Source organism: Pongo pygmaeus, chromosome 1 (genome assembly GCF_028885625.2).
Source record: "Pongo pygmaeus isolate AG05252 chromosome 1, NHGRI_mPonPyg2-v2.0_pri, whole genome shotgun sequence".
NCBI classification, from domain to species: domain Eukaryota; kingdom Metazoa; phylum Chordata; class Mammalia; order Primates; family Hominidae; genus Pongo; species Pongo pygmaeus.
The window spans coordinates 37,007,720-37,030,575 of NC_072373.2; the positions used below are offsets into that span (position 1 = coordinate 37,007,720).

Genomic DNA, 22,856 nt, shown 5'->3' on the forward strand with positions numbered 1-22,856 from the left:
GCATTGTTCTGGTCCATGTGGGCTGTGTGTGTGTGTGTGTGTGTGTGTGTGTGTGTGTGCGTGCGTGCACGCACACGCACATACCCAGGCCTGGGAAGGTGAGAAATGGAGGGGGGTGTGTGTGTGTGTGCGCGCACGCACGCGCACATGCCCAGGCCTGGGAAGGTGAGAAGTGGAGGGCAAGCAGTTCCTTTTACAGGAAATGGGGTGGAGTTGAATGAGTCCCCTTTTCTTTCGCACATTAGGAACTTTATCACATGGCTACATTTGAGGGCAGAGATGAGGCTCCAGCAGGGGGAGTGGATTCTGCTGAAATCTGGGTTGGAAAAGCCGTTCTAGTACTAAAGTAAGAAATGGATAATAGAAACTGGGGACAGTGCTTTCTGTTGCACACTTAAAACAAAATGGTACAGAAAGGTTGAAAAATAAATAGATGGACAAAGCTGTCTTGGGAAAATGCAATGAAAACCAGAAGTGGCAATATTAATAGTCAGTGTGAAATTCCAAGTGCAAAAGGTTGCAAGAAGGATGTTTAATATTGATAAGAGGTTCAACTCCATACTCTCCACTAAGACGACTGAACAGTTCCAAAATTTTATATACAAAACAGCATGACATTTATATATTTTAAGCAAAACCTGTTAGAAGTAAAAAATACCATCACTTTAGAGCACAATTTAAACACCCCTCTCAGAAATTCACAGATCAAATAGACAAAAACTAGAAAGGATAAGAATTGAATAGTGCATTTAATAAATTTAGAGTATGTATGTGTGTGTATACATGGGGGGGCACAAAACTTTGTAACTGACAGTGTACTCACTCTTTTTCAAATATCTGTAGAGCATTTATTTATAAAAGTTGATATAAAAGACATTTTTTTCTAAAATTAATCTATAAATTCAGTTTCTATCACAGTTAAAAGTCCCAATGAATTTTTTTGTGGAACTAAGCAAGCTAATCTTAAAGCATACTTAGAACACGTTCAAAAATAACCAAGACAAGTTTGGGGATGGGGAAGAGTAGTAGGGAGGGCACCTTCCCAGATCTCAGAACAGTGGAAAAACCACAGGAATCAAAGCAGCACAGTACTGGACAGAGACAGACAAATGTGTGGGCTCTGCTAGGGCCAGGAGCAGACATAGATATTGGTTCTGTATTGAATTTAGTATAGGATAAAGGAGGGAGGGGAAGAGGCTTTGAAACCTGTCTCTATGCATTGTTTGGGAAGTAGGAGTTAGAGCCCTATTTCACACTATATACAGAGCTTAAAGCCAGGTATATAAAGTATCTAAATGTAAAAAAGATTAAAAAGTGCTATAAAGAAATAGAGGAGAATATTGATATAATTTTGGCTTTCCTCAGCAAGCAAAACCCAAAGCCATAAAGAAAAGGATTTATAGGTTTTACTACATTAAATTTAAAGTTTCCATAGGACAAATGACATTGGAAACAAAGTTAAAAGAAAAATGACAGACTGGAAGAAAAGATTGGCACACATAACAGATGAAAGTGATCATCCTTGCTACATTAAGAGCTTCCATAACTCAACCAATAAGAAAAGTGGACAGAGGATGAGCTGCATTCAGCTCTGGTTGGGCATCGTACGAGGAGAACTCCCCAGGAATGAGCATGAGTCCCAGCCCAGGCCTGTTCTTGCCTGAACAGGAGGGTCTGGCTAGTGGTCCCTTTGGAGACCACTGGGCAAGGAGCTATGGGCTTTCCAGTCAGTACTTCTGCCCTCAGACCCAGAGGCCTCTGTGTGCTCTCCCAGGACTGAGACTCTGTCCTTTGTCTCTCTGCAGAAATCTGCCCTGATTGTCCAGGGGCCCCGGGAGGTGAAAAAGCGGGAGCTGGTCTTCCTCCAGTTCCGCCTGAACAAGAGTAGTGAGGACTTCAGCGCCATTGATTACCTCCTCTTCTCTTCTTTCCAGGAGTTCCTGCAAAGGTGGCCTTTTAGAGTTCACAGTGGGCTTACTGTCTACTTTTTATCTCATTCCAGCTGTGTATATCCCTGGGCTAGAGACGGAGGGGTGAGGGCAGGGAAGGGAAGGGGCATTCCCAGATGACCCACTGGCCCAGAAAGGGACCCCATGAGCTCGGCCGGTCCACTCAACATCTTATCACAAAGTTAAGCAAATCTGGTGTAGAGGAGCACGCTGGCTCTCCATGCACATAGTGCTGGCTGGTTCTAGAGAGATCATTTGGTTTCACCATTGCCTGGGGCTGCTGAGGAGTAGGGGAAGTTGCCTTTGATTTGTAAGTCCCTTTGAGGGCAAGTTCTTGTGTGGTTCCTTGGTTTCCCCCACAGTGCACACAGGAACCACGTCTTGCCCTTAGTGCGGGCTCAATGTGTGTTTGCCTGAAACACAGTTGGTCCTTGAACAACTTGGGGTTTGGGGTTACCAAACTTAACCACTCCTGCCTATGCAGCCAAAAATTTGTGTATAACTTTTGATTCCCCCAAAACTTAACTACTAACAGACTACTGTTGACAGAAGCTTTACCAATAACATAAACAACACATATTTTGTGGTTATATATATCATAGACTGTATTCTTACGATAAAGTAAACTAGAGAAAAAAAATGTTATTAAGAAAATCATGGCCGGGTGTGGTGGCTCACACCTGTAATCCTAGCACTTTGGGAGGCCGAGGTGGGCGGATCATGAGGTCAAGAGATTGAGACCATCCTGGCTAACATGGTGAAACCCCATCTCTACTAAAAATACAAAAAATTAGCCAGGCATGGTAGTGGGCACTACCTGTACTCCCAGCTTCTCAAGAGGCTGAGGCAGGAGAATCGATTGAACCCAGGAGGCGGAGGTTGCAGTGAGCTGAGATTGCGCCACTGCACTCCAGCCTGGGCAACAGAGCGAGACTCCATCTCACACAAAAAAAGGAAATCATAAGGAAGACAAAATATACTTACTATTCATTAAGTGGAAGTGATCATTGTAAAGGCCTTCATCCTCATCGCCTTCATGTTGAGTAGGCTGAGGAGGAGGGAGTTTGGTCTTGCTGTCTCAGGAGTGGCAGAGGCAGAAGAAAATCCTCATGTGAGTGGACCTGCCCAGTTCAAACCTGTGTTGTTCAAGGGTCTACTGCATCTCTAGTATGAGGATATAAGTTCTGCCACCTCTCTTAGTCTTTGATTTACAGTGATTGAATGTCCCCTGACCATCAGAAAGTTCTTGTCTGCTCCACACACACTGCTTTGGGGTCACACTGTGGAGCCTAGAGGGCAGGAGAATTTTCTTCATGTGCCTGAGCTGAGAGGGACTCAGTTCCTACCAGGTCCTGCTGAGCCCAGAGGCTCCATTCAGAGCAAGCAGGGAGGCAGCTACAGGGGCAGGGAGGCTGCTCCCCAGCTGGAACATGCAGCGAGCTGCCTCCGTTCCACACCACCACTGCTTTGTTCTTCCACCCCAGAGCTCAGAGCCTCTGCCTTAGCATTTTCCACCCTTTCTGCCACCTAGAATTCTCTCTCCCTTCCCTGCTTCAAGCTGGCCGTCTTGCCTTCCTCCTGGAAGACTTTCCCTGGGATCCTGCCCCCACTCCACGCTCCTTTCGTGAGCTTCCTCGGTACGCTGCTGCAGTTTTTACTTGTTTTTATGTTCGCTTTGATTTTGCTGCATCTGCACTGTCTTGGGGCTGATGCTGTAGGTGACCTATCTGGCTGAGAGCTCCCCAAGGAACCCTCTTCCCCTCTTTGGGCTTTCCATAGGAGTTGACAGGCCAGTGAGGGCTTCCTCAGGCTCTGCTCAAGTCCAGAGTTCTCTGAGGAGCCGTGAGCGCCATGTTCTGGGGAGCTTCTGCCAACTTCATTGCCGATAGCTTTGGTAGCAGTCTATAGGAATGATGGGAGGAGGATTTCTCCCATTGGGAGCTTCAAGGATCATATTCTTGCCTTGAGGCCAGTGACTACCCCTCCATTTGGAAACCAAATGGAGAGAAAAGAGGGATGGACCTTGCTGTTGCTGGTGACTGACAGCCCTCTTGAGGCAACCGCAAGAGGAGGCAGGGAGTGGGCAGCATCCTGGTTGTGCCAGCAAAGAAACCAGCTTGCAGTGGGCGCTTCAACTCCTGCTGCCAGACCTGGATTGACCTGGATCTTCCTTCTTCTTCCTTCCTTCCTCCAAGCCCAAACAGGGTAGGCTTCATGCAAGCCTGTGAGAGTGCCTATTCCAGCTGGAAGTTCTCTGGGGGCTTCCGCACCTGGGTCAAGATGTCACTGGTGAAGACCAAGGAGGAGGATGGGCGGGAAGCAGTGGAGTTCCGGCAGGAGGTAGGTGGCTCTGGCTTTGCTCGAAACTGCTGGTGACTTTTCCACGTTCGAGTCTGAGGTGAAGGGAAGCTTTGCAGAGAAGGGTCCTTTGAGCAGGGCCTAAGGGTGAGTAGGCCTTGGTCAGGATGAGAAGGAACCCCCATGGAGGGCTTAATATGCTGTGCCAGGGAGTCTGTGTGTGCTTCTGCAGGCAGCACACATACTGGCCAGTCCTCACGGAATGCATGTGTGGGGCAGAGATCATTGTGGCTTGCAGAGAGGTCAGTAACTTGCCCAGCCATGTCTGATGTCCTGCCTCTAGCAGCACTGTGAGGGGCTGGCAGTGGCCTAGCAGATTCATTACTTGCAGGGAAGAGAGACTAGACACAGTGGTCCCAAGTGTACATGTTGATCCTTTTCCTAAGGTCCTCTTCAGCTCTCACAGGTGTCACAGCGAGAGATGCCAGGTGTATCTCCTGGCTGCTAGGCCAGTGGGCTGAAAGCTTTTTGATCAGATTTCCCATTGGTAAAAACTTTTTGATCATATACTCCATATACATATAACTTTGCAGGTGATATAACATCCTATTATTGTCTTAGTGTTATATACACTTTAAACATTCAAAAATAGAAATGTTAAAAGGATGAGATAAAAATAAATACCAAAAAAAGCTAGTCTTTTCCTCCTGTATCCCAGTGGCTCGGGATGCTCATCTGGAGCAGAAAGACACATTCCAGCCAACTAGGCTATCACTGGCCAGAAGTTAGGCTGGAGAGGACTGTCTTGGGTTGGTCTTAAACAGGGCCCTTTCATGAGCCCTGGCTCCTCAGACGAGTCCAGCCTGGATACTTGGAAGAGGCTCAAAGCCAGTTTTCTTCAAGGAAGCAAGGCTGTTTTTCCTGCCTTGGGAAGTGACAACCCCTCCTGGTGATTGGACCTTAAAATCTTCCTGTTTTGTAAGATAACTGTCATCTCTCAGATTTTTACCTCCAAATTTGCTCCAAGAAATTCAAGTCCTTTCTTATCTGGCCCCACAGCAGCTCTGAGGAAGGAGACTGTGTTCACTTACCTTACAATTAAGTTCAAGTTCAACCCCATCTACCCTGGCTCTTCTGATAGCTCCCACTGTGATCCGAAACCAAAGGTGAAAACTCTAGTGAACCTGTACATTTAAGAAATTTTAGCATCTTTTATTACTGTCTAAATTGGAAGTCCTTTGTTGGCCTTATGAGCTCTTTTGAACAAAACTAAAAAATGTTTTAAAATCACATTTTAGAGTGCTCTCACATAGGTATGCCCCTATACTGTAGTGATGTAGGCATTTTGTTCAACTTTGCGGATGGCAAAGCTGAGGCTCAGCTTCGATGATGGATCCGAGCCTCTGAGTGGAGCTGGTTTCTGCCTTTGTTACCTGTCTGCTGTCCGTTACACCACACAGCCTCTTTAGTAATTGACAACCAGATCTCACCAAGCACACCTACTAAGTATTTACAGGGAATGCTCAGCTGTGTGGATCTATGCAGCTGTGCTTTGTCCCTGTAAACTTGAAGGGTTGAAACAAGGGTTGAAAGTTCAGACAAATACTTGATCTGAAAACCAAGTACTTTGAAATTTGGAATTTTTATTGCTTTTAATTGTGAGTCTTACATGGTAGTTTGAATATGGTTTATTTTTAATATTTTATTTTTTTTGGAGACAGAGTCTTGCTCTGTCCCCCAGGCTGGAGTGCAGTGGCGCTATTTTGGCTCACTGCAACCTCTGCCTCCCAGATTCAAGCAATTCTCCTGCCTCAGCCTCCTGAGTAGCTGGGATTATAGGCGCCCACCACCACACCTGGCTAATTTTTGTATTTTCAGTAGAGACGGGGCTTAACCATGTTGACCAGGCTGGTCTCAAACTCCTGACCTCAGGTGATCTGCCTGGCTCGGCCTCCCAAAGTGTTGGGATTACAGACGTGAGCCAACATGCCTGGCCTGAATATGGTTTAATTGTGAGTACAGATACCTAGTGACAAATTTCAGTGACAATCCAAAACACCTATTGTAAATCACAGATCCCATTTCCCCAGAGAACTGTGGAAACCAAGGTAAAGCCTTGGCTTTGCTACCAATGTCAGGATCTTGTATATATGAGATTTTTGCCACTCTCTCTCCAAAAGATAGTGTGAGGAGAACCACAGACTATGATCCCCTGCCTACTCTCTCTCCTTTCCCTGGGCACAGGCGAGGGAAGGGCACACAGAGGTGGTAACACTGCTTTCTCTCCTCCATATCTAGACAAGTGTGGTTAACTACATTGACCAGAGGCCAGCTGCCGAAAAAAGTGCTCAGTTGTTTTTTGTGGTCTTTGAATGGAAAGATCCTTTCATCCAGAAAGTCCAAGATGTGAGTATTTAAGATTATGATAGTATTATTTAAGATTATGATAGATGTATTATTTAAGATTATGATGCTGCCCTGAAGCATTTTGGCTTATTCTTGTAGACTGATAAGTCTACCTACCTGTCCTCATCTTTTTTCATAGCACAAATCAGCTTGTAATTTATATTTATGACATCAGTGTTATATATTCTTTGTGTTTGGTCTTGTCTTCATCACTAGACTTTCTCTGTAAAGGAGGGGGACTTTCATTTTGCTCACCATAATTTATCTGGGATATAGTGGAGTGCTTAGTGCAAAGTAGCTGCTTAGTAGTAATGTTCGTTGAATAAATTGAGTAGAAAGCATTAAGTTACCACTATACAGGTTACTGCAGTTGCAAGTTATTCTTTTTCTTAATGGTTCCCTGTAGGATAAATACTACTTGTAGTAAGAACAGAATGGTACAAATAAAATATTAACAAAGCATTAATTAATGCCATATTTTTTAAAAAATTGATACATAATGTACATATTTATGTGGTACATGTAATATTTTGATACATGCAGACAAAGTCTAATGATCAAAAATTAGGGTAGTTGGGTTATCCATCATCTCAAACATTTATAATTTCCTTGCATTGGGAACATTCTTCTAGCTATTTTGAAATATATAATACATTCTTGTTAACTATAATTGCTCTACTGTACTATCATGTCATCTATCTTACTGTATTTTTGTACCCATTAACCAATTTCTCTTCATCTCCTGCTTCCCCCAACCCTTCCCAGCCTCTGGTAACCACCATTTTACTCACTACCTCCATGAGACTCATTTTTTTTAGCTCCCACATGAGTGAGAAGGTGTGATATTTGTTTTTCTGTGCCTGGCTTATTTCACGTAACGTAATGTTCTCCAGTTTCGTTCGTTTTGCTGCAAATGACAGGATTTCATTCTTTAATGGCTGAATAATACTCCATTGTGTTATATATATATATACCACATTTTCCTTATCCATTCATCCTAAGTGTTGATGGACACTTGAGTTGATTCCATATCTTGGCTGTTGTGAATAGTGCTGCAGTAAACATGGGAGTGCGGATATCTCTTTGATACACTGATTTCCTTTCTTTCTTTTTTTTTTTTCTTTTCTTTTTTGATTTCCTTTCTTTTGGATATGCACCCAGCAATGAGATTGCTGGATCATATGGTAGTTCTAGTTTTAGCTTTTTGAGGAACCTCCATACTGTTTTTTCATAGTGAGTTTAATAATGTAAATTATTACATTCCCACCAACAGTATACAAGCATTCCCCTTTTTCCACATCTTCACCAGCATCTGTTACTTACTGTCTTTTTGATAGTGGTCATTTTAACTGAGGGGAGGTGATAACCTTATTTTGGATTTGGTTTGCATTTCCCTGATTGATTAGCGTTGTTGAGCATATTTTCATATGCCTTTTGGCCATTTGAATGTCATCTTTTGGGATAAATCTCTATTCAGATTTCTTGCCCATTTTAAAATTGGATTATTTGGCTTTTTTTGCTATTGAGTTGTTTGAATTCCTTATATATTCTGGTTACTAATCCCTTGTTGGATGCATAGTTTGCAAATAATTTCTCTCATTCTGTAGGTTGTCTCTTAACTTTGTTGATTGTTTCCTTTGCTGTACAGAAGCTTTTTAGCTTAATGTAATCCCATTTTTCTGTTTTCGCCTTTGTTGACTCTGCTTTTGAGGTCTTACCAAAAAGATCTTTGTCCAGACCAATGTCCTAAAGCATTATCCCAGTGTTTTCTTCTAGTTTTATAATTTCAAGTCTTAGATTTGAGTCTTTAATCTATTTTGAGTGGATTTTTCTATATAGTAAGAGATAAGGGGTCTAGTTTCATTCTTCTGCATATGGATATCCAATTTTCCCAGCACCATTTATTGAAGAGATTGTCCTTTCCCAATTGTATTTTCTTGGTGCCTTTGTCAAAAATGAGTTGGTTGCATATACATGGATTTATTTCTAGATTCTCTGTTCTGTTCCATTGGTCTATGTGTCTGTTTTTATGCCAATACCATGCTGCTTTGTTTACTATAACTTTGTAGTATATTTCGAAGTCAGGTAGTGTGATGCCTTCAGCTTTGTTCTTTTTGCCCAGGATTGGTTTGGCTATCCGGGGTTTTTTGTAGTTCCATACAAAATTTAGGATTTTTTTTTTACTTCTGTAAAGAATGTCATTGGTATTTCATAGGAATTGCATTCAATCTGTAGATTGCTTTGGGTAGTGCGGACATTATGCTAGTTCTTCCAATCCATGAACCATAAGATATTTTTCCATTTTTTGTGTCCTGTTCAATTTTTTCATCCCTATTTTACAGTTTTCATTATAGAGATTTTTTACTACTTTGGTTAAATTTATTCCTAGGTATTTTATATTTTTATAGCTATTGTAAATGGGATTGCTCTCTTTTTTATTTTATTCTTGCATTGCTATAAGTTTTTTAGATTGTTCGCTGTTAGCATATAGAAATATTCCTGATTTGGGTGTGTTGATTTTGTATCCTGTGACTTTACTGAATTTATCAGTTTACCAGGTTTTTGGTGGAGTGTTTAGGTTTTTCAAAATATAAGATCATATCATCTGCAAACAAAGACAGTTTGACTTCTTTTCAATTCGGATGCCCTTTATTTCTTTCTCTTGTCTAATTGCTCTGGCTAGGACTTCCAGTATTATGTTGAACAAAAATAATGAAAGTAGGCATCCTTGTCTTGTTCCAGATCTTAGAAGAAAGACTTTCAATTTTTCCCCATATGATGTTAGCTGTGGGTTTGTCATGTATGGCCTTTATTGTTTTTAGGTATGTTTCTTCTATACTCAGTTTGTTGAGTTTTTTTTGTTTTTTGTTTTTTTGACAGAGTTTCATTCTGTCTCCCAGGCTGGAGTGCAGTGGCATGATCTTAGCTCACTACAACCCCTGCCTCCCAGGTTCAAGTGATTCTTGTGCTTCAGCCACCTGAGTAGCTGGGATTACAGGTGCACATCACCATGCCCAGCTAATTTTTGTATTTTTAGTGGAGATGGGGTTTCGCCATGTTGGCCAGGCTGGTCTCAAACTCCTGACCTCAAGTGATCTGCCCACCTTGGTCTCCCAAAGTGTTGGGATTACAGGAGTGAGCCACCACATCCGGCACATTGAGAGTTTTTATCATGATAGTATGTTGAATTTTATTAAATGCTTTTTTACTATCTGTTGAAATGATTACATGATTTTTGTTCTTGATTCTGTTAATGTGATGTATTACATTTATTGATTTGCATATGTTGAATCATCCTTGCATCTCTGGGATGGATCCCACTTGATCACGGTGAATGATCTTTTTAATATATTATTGAATTTGGTTGGCTGATATTTTGTTGAGGACTTTTGCATCTGTGTTCATCAGAGATATTGGCCTGCAGTTTTCATTTTTTGTTGTGTCTTTGTCTTGTTTTGGTATCAGGGTAATGCTGGCCTTGCAGAACCGAGTTTGGAAATATTCTTCAATTTTTTGGAATAGTTTGAGTAGAATTGCTATTAATTTTTTTTTAATGTTAGATAGAATTTAGCAATGAAGCCATCAGGTGCTGGGCTTTTCTTTTATTACTGCCTGTATCTTGTTACTCATATTGGTCTATTCAGGTTTTCTGTTTCTTCATGGTTCAATCTTTGTAGACTAGTTATCCAGGAATTTTTCCACTTCTTTTAGGTTTTCCTTTATTGGCATATAGTTTTTCATTAAGTCTCTAATGATCCTTTATATTACTGTGGCATCAATTGTAATATCTTTTATTTTGGTGTGATTTTATTTATTTGGGTCTTCATTCTATTTTTCTTAGATAGATTTTGTTTAACTTAGATTTTGTTTAACTTTTCAAACAACTAACTTTTCTTTCTTTTTTTTTTTTTGAAACGGAGTCCTGCTCTATCACAAGGCTGGAGTGCAGTTGTGATCTTGGCTCACTGCAGCCTACGGCTCCTGGGTTCAAAGGATTCTCCTGCCTCAGCCTCCCAGGTAGTTGGGATTACAGGCGCCCGCCACCATGCCTGGCCAATTTTTGTATTTTTAGTAGAGATGGGTTTCACCATTTTGGCCAGGATGGTCTTGATCTCTTGACCTTGTGATCTGCCTGCCTCAGCCTCCCAAAGTGTTAGGATTACAGGTGTGAGCCACCGCGCCCGGCCTCAAGCAACTAACTTTTCATTTAAGTTTCGGTTTCATTTATTTCTGCTCTGATCATTATTATTCTGATAAATTTGGGTTTGTTCTTTTCTAGTTCTTTGAGGTGATCGTTAGCTTATTTGAAATCTCTACTTTTTTTGATGTAGGCATTTATTATAAACTTCCCTCTTAGTACTGCTTTTGCTGTATCTCATAGGCTTTAGTATATTGTTTCCATTTTCATTTGTTCAATAAATGTTAAAATTTCCTTCTTAATTTCTTCATTGACCTTTGATCACTAAGGAGCATCATGTTAATTTCCATGTATTTGTACAGTTTCCAAAATTCCTCATTATTGATTTCTAGTTTTATTCCACTGTGGTCAGACAAGATACTTAATATGATTAATTTTTCTGAATTAGTTGAGATTTGTTTTGTGGCCCAACATGTGGTCTCCCCTGGAGAATGTTCCATGTGCTGATGAGAAAAATGTATATTCTGTAGCAGCTGGAGTTTTGAGACGGAGCCTCGCTCTGTCGCCCAGGCTGGAGTGCAGTGGCGCGAACTCGGCTCACTGCAAGCTCCGCCTCCCGGGTTCACGCCATTCTCCTGCCTCAGCCTTCCGAGTAGCTGGGACTACAGGCGCCTGCCACCACGCCCGGCTAATTTTTTTTGTATTTTTTAGTAGAGACGGGGTTTCACTGTGTTAGCCAGGATGGTCTCAATCACCTGACCTCCTGATCTGCCCGCCTCGGTCTCCCGAAGTGCTGGGATTACAGGCGTGAGCCACTGCGCCCGGCCAGATGAAATGTTTTGTAAATGTCAGTTAGGTCCATTTGGTCTAGAGTATAGTTTAAATCCCATGTTCGTTTGTTGATTTTCTGTCTAGATAATCTGTCCATTTTTGTGAGTGGGACGTTGATGTCCCCTACTATTATTGTATTGCAGTCTCTCTCTCCCTTTAGATCTATTAATATTTGCTTTATATATTTGGTTTCTCTGATGATACTGGATGCATACATATTTACAGTTGTTGTATCTTCTTGTTAAATTGACTCCCTCATTATTACATAATGATCTTTGTCTCTTTTTCCAGTTTTTGACTTGAAGTCTATTTTATCTGTTACAGGTATAGTTAAACCTGTTTTTTAATTTACATTTGTGTGGGATGTCTTCTTCTATCCCTTCACTTTTTTTTTTTTTTTTTTTTTTTTCTGAGATGGAGTCTTGCTCTCTCGCCCAGGCTGGAGTGCAGTGGCATGATCTTGGCTCACTGCAACCTCCACCTCCCGGGTTCAAGTGATTCTGCTGCCTCAGGCTCCCGAGTAGCTGAGATTACAGACATGTGCCACCACACCTGGCTCATTTTTGTATTTTTAGTAGAGACAGGGTTTCGCCATGTTGACCAGGCTGGTCTCAAACTCCTGACCTCAAGCAATCTGCCCACCTTGGCCTCCCAAAGTGCTGGGATTATAGGCATAAGCCATCATGCCTGGCCTATCTCTTCACTTTCAATCTGTGTGTCTTTACAGGTGAACTATATGCTGTATGGCAGCATACTGTTGGGTCTTGTTTTTTAATAAATTCAGCAACTGTGTCTTAAGAATTTGGTCCATTTACATTCAATATTATTACTGATAGAGAAGGACTTACTATGGCTATTTCGTTTTTTGTTTTTGTAACTTCATTCTTTCTTCTTACTGTCTTTGTGGATAAATGATTATCTCTTTAAATTCCTTACTTTTTATTTTTATTATATCCATTGTAGGTTTTTGCTTTATGGTTACCATAAGGCTTATAAAAAAACATCTTGCAGTTAAAACAAGTTATTTTAAATTGAGGACAACTTAACTTTGATCACAAAGAAACAAAAAACTTTTAAAACTACACTTCAACTCCGTACTCCTCACATTTTGACTTTTTATTATATCTATTTATATTTTTGTTTTGCCTGTCTCTTTTTTTTTTTTGAGATGGAGTCTCACCCTGTCACCCAGGCTGGAGTGCAGTGGCCCAATCTCAGCTCACTGTGAGCTCCCGGGTTCACGCCATTCTCCTGCCTCAGCCTCCCGAGTAGCTGGGACTACAGGCGCCTGCCACCACGCCCAGCTAATTTTTTGTATTTTTAGTAGAGACGGGGTTTCACCGTGTTAGCCAGGATGGTCTCGATCTCATGACCTTGTGATCCGCCTGCCTCGGCCTCCCAAAGTGCTGGGATTACAGGCATGAGCCACCGTGCCCGGCCTGTATTGCCTGTCTCTTAACAAATTGTTGTAGTTCTTATTTTTGATTTATCTTTTAGTCTTCGTACTAAAGATATGAATGGTTTACACACCACAGTTACAGTATTACAGGATTCTGAATTTGTCTGTATGCTTACTTTTACTAGTGAGTTTTATACGTTCAGTTGATTTCTTGTTGCATGTTACCGAGTTAAAGAACTTCCTTTAGATTTTCTCATAAGAGAGTTCTAGTGGTGATGAATTTCCTCAGATTTTTTCTGGGAAAGTATTTCTACTTCATGTTTGAAGGCATCAGTAGCTTTGCTGGGTACAGTATTCTCGGTTGGCAGTTCTTTTTTTTTCTTACCCCTTAAGCACTTTGAATATGTCGTCCCACTTCCTCGTGACGTGTAAGGTTTCCACTAAGAAGTCTGCTGCCAGATGTATCAGAGCTCCTTTATCTTGTCTGCTGTTTTTTTTTTACTGCTTTTAGAATCCTCTCCTTGCTTTGACCTTTGAGAGTTTATTATATATTTTAGTGTAGTATTCTTACTTGGGTTGAATCTACTTAAGTGTTCTTTAACCTTCTTGTACCTGGATATTCATATCCTTCTCTAGACCTTCATGTACCTGGATATTCATATCTTTCTCTAGGTTTGGAAAGTTCTCTACTAGTAGTTCTTTGAATAAACTTTCTACCTCTATCTCTTTCTCTACCCCCCTTTTAAGGCCATTGACTCTTTTTTTTTGGAGTCTCGCTCTGTCACCCAGGTTGGAGTGAAGTGGTGTGATCTCAGCTCACTGCAAGCTCTGCCTCCTGGGTTCACGCCATTCTCCTGCCTCAGCCTCCCAAGTAGCTGGGACTACAGGCGCCCGCCACCACGCCCAGCTAATTTTTTGTATTGTTAGTAGAGATGGGGTTTCACCATGTTAGCCAGGATGGTTTCGATCTCCTGACCTCGTGATCTACCCACCTCAGCCTCCCAAAGTGCTGGGATTACAGGCATGGGCCACCACACCCAGCCAAGGCCATTGACTCTTGATTTACCCTTTTGAGGCTATTTTCTAGACCTTGTGAGTGTTCTTCATTATTTTCTTTTTTTATTTGTGTATTTTCATATAATTTGGCTTTAAGCTAATTCTTCTGCTTGATGAATTCTGTGTTTGAGGCACTCTGATGCATTTTTCAGTCTGTTAATTGTACTCTTCAGCTCTAGGATTTCTATTTGAATTTTTAAAAATCATTTTAATCTCTGTTGAATTTCTTTGATAGATTTCTGAATTGAGTCTTTTTGTTTCATTGAAGTTCCCTCAGAACATCTATTTTGAATTCCCTGAGTGGTCACACATCTCTGTCTCTCCCAGATTGGTCACTGGCACCTTATTTAGTCTGTTTGATGAGGTTGTATTTCTCTGAACTTTTCTGGTGCTTGTGGACGTCTGTCTATGGGCATTGAAGACTTAGGTGTTTATTTCAGTCTTCACAGTCTGCCCTTGTTTATACCCATCTATCTTCAGGAGATTTTCTACAAATTGAAAGGTGACTGATGATGAGTTCCCTAAGCGTGTAGTCAGTCACTGCAGCTGTTTCAGCACTAGAGGGCAGTCTAAGCTAAGTTACACTGTGACTATCTTGTAGACTTCTAGATATCCAGCCCTAATGTACTTGGGGAGGATCAGAGAGAATGCCCTGGGGGTTCCCAGGCAACGTCCCTTATCTTTCCCTCAAGGGGAAGGAGTCTCTGTGCTCTGAGTTGCCTGGAGTTGGGGAGGGGTAAGGCAGGTACTTCCATGGCTGTCACAGCTGGCACCACCCTGGGTCCCTCCTAAACCAATGCAATACTGGGGTTTGCCTAAGGCCACTTTAGTCAGCCAGTGGTGAAGCTGGCTGGGGTTTGGGTCCATCCTGCTAGGGTGGCAGATTGCCTTTTGGCCAGTGTGGGTTCAGAAGTGCCATTTGGGAGCAATAGCCTATAATTAGGGGATTCGGGATTCTTTCTGGTGCTGTGGCAGGGCTGGTACTAGGTTCCAAGGCAAAGTCCCTTATACTCTTCCCTCTCCTTTGCCCAAGCAGGAGTGTTCCACCATGCTGCACTGCCTGGAGTTGAGGCAGCTGGTGTCATGCTGGATCACACCCCAAACCCACAGACTCCCAGACCAGTGTAGTACCAGGGCTGTGGTTGCTATGGCCTGGCTGCCACTGAAATTATTTGGGGCCTAAGGCCACTTTAGTCTCTTGTAAAGTGGGCCCAGACTTGGTTTCCTCCCATTGGGGTGGCAGATGCCCCTCTGATCTGGGGTGGGCCTAATACTCTTTTCACGGGCTCTAGCCTGGAATCAAGGCCTCAGAGTTCTGCCTGGTGCTGTTTTCCCTTGTGAAGTTCCAATGCAAAAAAGTCCCAGACTCACTTCCCTCTGCCAAGCTCACAGATTCTCTCTGCTGCACTGCCTAAGGTTGGGGGAGGGGTGTGTAGGCAACGTGAGACCCTCCTTTCCACTCTTCTTCAGTGTGTCTTTTCCTGTTAGTATACTCAACCAGATACTGTGATCTGTCACCTGATTTTTTGGCTCTTGTGTAGATACTTTCTTACATGGATAGCTCAGTTTGGTGTTGCTGCAGAGGACTATCGCTGGAGGGTTCTCTTTAGCCATCTGGCTCCACCTCCTCTAATGTCAAATTCTGACTCATGATCTTGGAAGGGGAGGAATAATTGGACAGCTTTGCTAAAGGAACATTTAAGACACACCATCCACCAGAGCCAGGCCTAAATGTAGTATTGATTGGCATTCAGGTCATCATAATATATCCTGATGTGATCACGGCTTACAGGAAACAGTTTCATAGCTGAGACCCAAATGTGTAAGCTTCCAACCCCAGGTGGGGATTCTGTGATATGGATGTGCTTGCTCTGCTATCGCCCACTACCACTATTAATTATAGACTGGCAAGGCTTTGTATGAAGAGGGATGTGCAGAGGCTTATTGAATCAAGATTGGGGAGAAGGGCTTGCAGCTCGTTGTGTAATGTGTGATAAAACATTTTTTAACCTACTATATTCAGTATGAGGTACCTATTATGGGCCAAGTGGAGCCCAGTACCCGAGGCATGCTTTACTCAGCTTCACAACAGTCTAGTGGGGTGGTATCACCATTTTCATATGTGAACAATGAAATGCATACTAAGGTCACCCTGCTAAATTGAGCTTAAAAGTATTTTATTTGGGAGGCTGAGGCAGGCGGATCATGAGGTCATAAGATCGAGACCATCCTGGCCAACATGGTGAAACCCCATCTCTACTAAAAATACAAAAAATTAGCTGGCCGTAGTGGCATGTGCCTGTAGTCCCAGCTACTTGGGAGGCTGAGGCAGGAGAATAGATTGAACCGGGGAGGCGGAGGTTGCAGTGAGCTGAGGTCGCGCCACTGCACTCCAGCCTGGCGACAGAGTGAGACTCCATCTAAAAAAAAAAAAGTATTTTATTCTTACCAGGTTGTGGAAGTCAGAAATCCAAGATAAGAACTCTGCCTTAAAGAGTTACAACTCTGCCTTAAAGAGTTAGTGGGAGAACAATCCTATTGTTTTAAATTATTGATTCCAGGCCACAAGTAACTGTGAAAGGCATTCATAGGATAAATAGCTCTGCTGAAGTCCAGAAAGGGTTTTAGCTTAGTGGTCAGGGAAAGCTCTGAGACTTTGAAGGGTGAGTAAACCTAGACAGGAGGAAAGCATCGCAGATGGGGAAAAGAGCAGAGGACTGGAGGCAGGAATCCTTCTCTGAGTTTGGGAGGAAAGACAGCCACTGGACTAGAAATGAGGAAACACTTGAAACTATGGTAACTATGAGATGGGAACAAGAGGAGCTCACCTTCTTATGGATTGGGTATAGTTTTAGGGAAATTCGTCTCAAAGCAAGGTCACTTATGGTTGGATTAGGCCACAAAATTAAATATTGCCTATCTTATTTGTGCAGAGCTTTTTTGAAAAACAGCTTTCTTTCAGAATCACTTTATTATAGGGAGGAGTCAGTATTTTTCTCCTCAAACTGAGCTATGGACATTAAAAGTATAGTCTGAATGAAGTATATAGAGTTATGACAGTTTCAGAACCCAGGTATTTTTCTTATAGTCCCAATAATTTGGGAAGGGATCTTGATAATAACACTACTAAACATACAAAAAATTAGCCGGGCCGTGGTGGCGGGTGCCTGTAATCCCAGCTACTCGGGAGGCTGAGGCAGGAGAATTGCTTGAACCCGGGAAGCAGAGCTTGAAGTGAGCCAAGATCGCACCACTGCACACCAGCCTGGGCGACAAGAGCGAAACTCTATCTCAAAAAAAAAAAAAAAAAAAAGAATCAAGACTGAAGCAAACCAGTAATCCTGTTTGTTTCTGTTTGCTTCACAGATAATCACTGCCAATCCTTGGAACACAATTGCTCTTCTCTGTGGCGCCTTCTTGGCATTATTTAAAGCAGCAGAGTTTGCCAAACTGAGTATAAAATGGATGATCAAAATTAGAAAGAGATACCTTAAAAGAAGAGGTCAGGCAACGAGCCACATAAGCTGAAGTCACCGCGCGTTGTTTAGAGAACTGTCCACATCAATGGGAGTTGTCATCACTTCCACTTTGTAAACGGAGCTATCAACAATCCTGTACTCACTTGAAGAAATGGGGCCTTGCTGGGAGGAACAGCATGTCAAACTGGAACTTCTAACCTCACCCCAAGAGAGGCCGTGTAGAGCCTAATAGAAGAGAGCTAATGGATAACCTACAAGTTATTTAAATATTTAAATTATTAATAAACTTTTTAAAGAGCTGGCCAATGACTTTTGAATAGGGTTTGTAGAAGATGCCTTTCTTCCTGTTTGGTTCATTGTATTGTATTAGGTCAAGCTCTACTAGGGTAATGAAGGCTCTGCTTTTCACTTTTTAAAAGTGGACAAAAGAGTGTGATTTTCTTTTTCCAAAAATTCCTGACTATCAAGACGTGTGGGTCATGCTTTGGAGCCTATGCACTGTACACAAAGGCAAAACCCTATGACTTTGGCGTCATCTGCCATTGATGTCCAGCCTCTGACCTGCTCTTTGATTTGTTAAATGTTAAATGAGACTTTAAAGCTACTAGAATCTAGTAATTAAGTTTCTTAATGGACTGACTAACCACCTACTTGTCTGGCTAGAATGTTTGTTGATGAGTTTAGATTAACACTCAAAAGCACTAGGACAGATGTAAATAGTAGGTGCCTACTCATTGTATTTTGATGATTTCATTAACAGGTAAATAAAAGTTAATACAAAAGGAACAAGTGTGACAATATGAATATCTGCTCAATCATCGGGCACAATTACTTTCATTTGGTGACTTTCAAGGACAAAAAGGTAGTATGAGTCTGGACTCCCAAGATGGATCTGACTCCCAAGGTATGTTCTAACTGCTTCCAGGGAAGGGTTTGTTAGGCATGGCGACTGATGACAGGTGTCCAGGAAGGGTGACCTGGTGTCCCCGAGGAAGCTGGGTTAACTCTTTACTGTGTCCACAAAACTACCCATCATCTGAGGAAGGGGCATACGCAGTATGACCCTCAAAAAGCTTTTAGCCTAGCCTTTGACAGAGATGAGTATGCATTAAAAAAAAGTCTATTTTTCACATTAAGGTTCTAAAAATTGTTTCCAGAGTTTTAAATTATTTATGTGCCTGTTGCTTCAAAGAGGACTTGGTAGCATTTCCTAAATTTTGTAATCTGGCTTCCGATAATCCAAAGGGAATAACTCAAATGTATGAATAGGCATTTTAAATGGGAAGAAACTGTGTTTTGGATGAATGATTAAAAGTGTACTGTATAAAGAAATATTCCCTGCCACATTTCTGCTCCACAGAAGCATGAGAATTCAAGTTTTAGCCTAGGTCTCTTTATAAAATCTTATTTTATTGCAGGGCAAATGCAAAGCCAGGCATAAAAGCTTACATTAACAGTACTGATAAAAAGGGGGGTGTGTTTTTTTAAAGCATGTCTGACAATATGTCACTTTCTCTTTTTTTTTTTTTTTCTTTTTCTTTGGAGACAGAGTCTCACTCACTCTGTTGCCAGGCTGGAGTGCAGTGGCGCTATCTCGGCTCATTGCAACCTCTGACTCGCAGGTTCAGGTGATTCTCCTGCCTCAGCCTCCCAAGTAGCTGGGAAGCTGGGATTACAGGCATGTGCCACCATGCCTGGCTAATTTTTGTATTTTTAGTAGAGATAGGGTTTCACCATATTGGCCAAGCTGGTCTGGAATTCCTGAGCTCAAGCAATCCACCCGCCTCAGCCTCCCAAAGTGCTGTGATTACAGACGTGAGCCACTGTGCCCAGCCAGTCACTTTAATATTACTTAAATATCTAATAAAATTTGTTTCAATGAACATGCTATATTCTCTATATTGTAGAAAGCTGAGACTGGGCATGGTGGCTCACGCCTGTAATCCCACCACTTTGGGAGGCTGAGGCGGGTGGATCACCTGAGGTCAGGAGTTCGAGATCAGCCTGACTAACATGGTGAAACCCCATCTCTACTAAAAATACAAAAAATAGCCGGGTGTGGTGGTACGTGCCTATAATCCCAGCTACTTGGGAGGCTGAGGCAGGAGTATCACCTGAACCCAGGAGGCAGAGGTTGTAGTGAGCTAAGATCATGCCACTGCACCCCAGCCTGGGCAACACAGCGAGACTCTGTCTCAAAAAAAGAAAAAGAAATAAATAAAATAAAGTTGAGAGACCTATTAAATGTGCTTTCATGTAAGCACATAATTAGGAAGTGAACGATTTTACCTTTTCAAAGAGAAAAACCTTTATTAGCTGTAACTTGTCAAAATCTACTCTGGTTGCTCTTCAGTAACAGAAATATACCTAAACCTTCTACAGAATAGACATTTAGACATAACCTTCACTTTCTGGAAAGGCAGGTGCTTGCCTTTTCCTTCTGTTTTGTGTAGGATCATCATTTTTAACTGCGCCGTCCCCCAGCTGTCAGCAATACTAGCTGACCCTGGGTGAGTGTAGAGAATCTAGAAGGAACACCTTAACCTGATGGCCATGACAAGATGACTCTGCAATACCTACTACTTGAGAAAACTAAAACATGAACTATTGTTGTAAAAGAATTTTAGTGCTCTTCCTTTTGGTACACTGCTTTCATGATGACCTGGGAATAGTGTGCGTTCCCTGTGCTAGAGTTTTTAATATTAAAGTAGAAGTAAACATCAGTAGCAGATAACACTTTATTACAATAATGTCTGATTTCTTTCTCTTTTTTTGAGACAGAGTCTTGTTCTGTTGCCCAGGCTGGAGTGCATCTTGGGTCATTGTGGGCTCAAGCGATTCTCTTGCCTCAGCCTCCCGAGTAGCTGGGATTGTAGACGCCCACCAGCACGCATGGCTAATTTTTATATTTTTAGTAGAGACAGAGAGTTTCACCATGTTGGCCAGGCTGGTCTTGAACTCCTGACCTCAGGTGATTGGCCCGCCTCAGCCTCCCAAAGTGCTGGGATTACAGGCGCGAGCTACCGCACCCAGCCAATAATACCTGATTTCTAACTGTGCCACAGGCTCCCTGCTCTTCACTAAAAGTGCTATTTATTATGGATTATGAAAAATTAGCTTCAAAGTAAATTAAACCCATCCTCTTAACATACAAGGATGTGAAAGATGATGGAAGGGATATCCTAGAACTTAGAATTTTATGCAAATATTCTGTAAAACATATTTTGGTAAAGGGCTAGAACACTCAACCTTGGCACACAATCTTCCTATTTTTAAATTAGACTTCGTCCCACAATTTGTCTTAAAAGTTTCTATAAATACACATATGTATGTAAAAAGGGGGGCAGACTTCTCCTGTATGTCTAAGCTTAGAGCTAAAAGAAGCAAAGATGACATAAGGCAAAATACAAACATAGACTTTATTAAATGCTGCTCAATCCCCCAATGAAGATCTTTCATTACAAAACAGTTTTCCACACAACTGCAAGTTAAGAGATTGGAATGGTACTCTGATAACAAAAGATGTGAGAAATACTTGACCAAGTAAAAACATACAAGACCTCTATATAGTCAGCCTTTTCAGAGCTCTACAGAGGAAGCCTACTGCAGTTCCTTTAAATAAAGCCAGGCAGTGACAACTAGTGCTCTGTATCACCACACTGTGGGACTCAAAGCCTCCATCCCTGGGTCAGGAGGGACTAGGTGAAGGACAGGTCGTGAGGACTGGAAAGGCCCTGCCTTCAGCCTTTGAGAGGAAGAGGAGGAATGAATTGAGAGGCAAGCTGGGTAATTCACCTGAGCTGCCTCTACCCATCTGTTACCACTCTGGAGAATTGCAGAGGAAGGGGGATATTCATGAGGAACAATCTGAAGAATTTTGGTTTACTTTCCCAGCTTTATTTATATTTTGTGCTTTAAAAAGCCTGGAGATTTAAGGTTTTGCCTAAATTCCAGAGTACAGTAATATATTTATTGAGGGAGGGGTTAGGGCAGGTAATTCCCCCCATCATATTTCTGGGTGAGACAAAGAGAAGGGTAAGGATGATACCTTAGTTTTATTTTAGGAAGTATTTTTTCCTAGGATGTAACTAAGGTTTGCAGCAGTGTGAAAAGCACATTATAAAAGGGAAAAATATACAGAGCAGACTACCATATCTATGTGCAACACAATCAAAGAAGAATTCAAGTCATAATTCTTACCACTCCCATAATTATCTCACTCATATCATAGATGATAAAATTCATTCATTTCTGTGAAACTTCAGAAGTGACACAATAAATCCAATGATTAGACAAAGGTTACAATATACTGTGGCCATGATACAGCATAGGGCTACGTTTAGTCCATATATTTTTCCATTTACAGTTGCCAGAAAAAATTGGCCTTTTAATTATATTATACTGGTGAGGTTTGTTTTGTAATTTTTACATATTTCAAAAAAGCATACAAAACTGTGCCTATCCGGCAGAGGTGGGAGGCTTTTTTTTTATTCGGCACTTGTATTGCTGAGAATACTGTGCATGTTGTAAGCACTATTCTGTTTCTCTAGAGCTTTCTTTAGCTTTAGCTCCTCTAATTTTTTCCATAATTCTTCACGTTCCAATTCCTTCTTTTTCTCTCTGTAGATAAACCAAAATTTTTGTAATCAGAAATTATTTCAGAACCCAAAGAGAGGTGCTGTTTGACAGCTTACTGGAGAACACATTACTTACCCACATTTCACTTAAATCCCTCTGCTAAAGCTTTGGAGTCCACTTACCTGGAGCACCTAATTTCTTCTTGTCACTCTCCTAAATGTACTGAGTCTGTGCATCTCCTGTACCAGCTAGACGTTACTACTTGATTTCTGTCCCCTACACATTATCACAACCATGACACTGTACTTTATAGTCAACAAAGTACTTACACGTTAATTTTCTCACATAAACATCTTGCAGTTGTAGTAGTCTACTAATCACTATTACAAAGGCTGAAGGGGCTGGCCACTAAGTCAGTAGGAAGCACTTCCTTCACCACACCAGACAGAAGCCACATCGTTTTTGCCACTAACAAACAGCCACATCTCTAGCCACTAACCAGTTTGTATCTTACTAGCTCCTCTTTTACATGTCAAATGAAAACTTTAGGTTCAGTAATCTCTCTCTAGAACAAAATGAAAGTCAAAATATTTCATATGTCGTTTCGACTACTTAATTTCAGTTCTAAGGAAAACATTTCTGAATAACTTGGACCTGTCTATTCTGAAAGGCTCCATGAACATGTAAAACATAGGCTTATAATTCTGCAGTTATGAGTTAAA

General features: G+C 41.7%; 2 protein-coding genes across 5 annotated transcripts in view; one reads left to right on the forward strand and one right to left on the reverse strand.

The window, feature by feature from the left end:
- PACC1 (proton activated chloride channel 1) overlaps positions 1–18,338 on the forward strand; it is a 51,377-nt gene extending 33,039 nt beyond the window's left edge. For 2 of the 3 annotated variants that reach the window (XM_054478769.2, XM_054478778.2), the window contains 4 exons: positions 1,806–1,948; positions 4,145–4,289; positions 6,546–6,653; positions 17,444–18,338. In XM_054478769.2, the coding sequence (XP_054334744.1) occupies positions 1,806–1,948; positions 4,145–4,289; positions 6,546–6,653; positions 17,444–17,605 (558 nt within the window). In that variant the 3' untranslated portion in view covers positions 17,606–18,338. Of the gene's footprint in view, positions 1–1,805; positions 1,949–4,144; positions 4,290–6,545; positions 6,658–17,443 lie in introns of those variants that run through there. The other variant, XM_054478786.2, reaches the window with a different exon arrangement.
- Positions 18,339–20,961: 2,623 nt separating this feature from the next.
- The window catches only part of PPP2R5A (protein phosphatase 2 regulatory subunit B'alpha), a 75,605-nt gene continuing 73,710 nt past the window's right edge, over positions 20,962–22,856 (reverse strand). For both annotated transcript variants that reach the window (XM_054478746.2, XM_054478754.2), the window contains exon 13: positions 20,962–22,176. In XM_054478746.2, the coding sequence (XP_054334721.1) occupies positions 22,044–22,176 (133 nt within the window). In that variant the 3' untranslated portion in view covers positions 20,962–22,043. The remainder of the gene's footprint in view (positions 22,177–22,856) is intronic.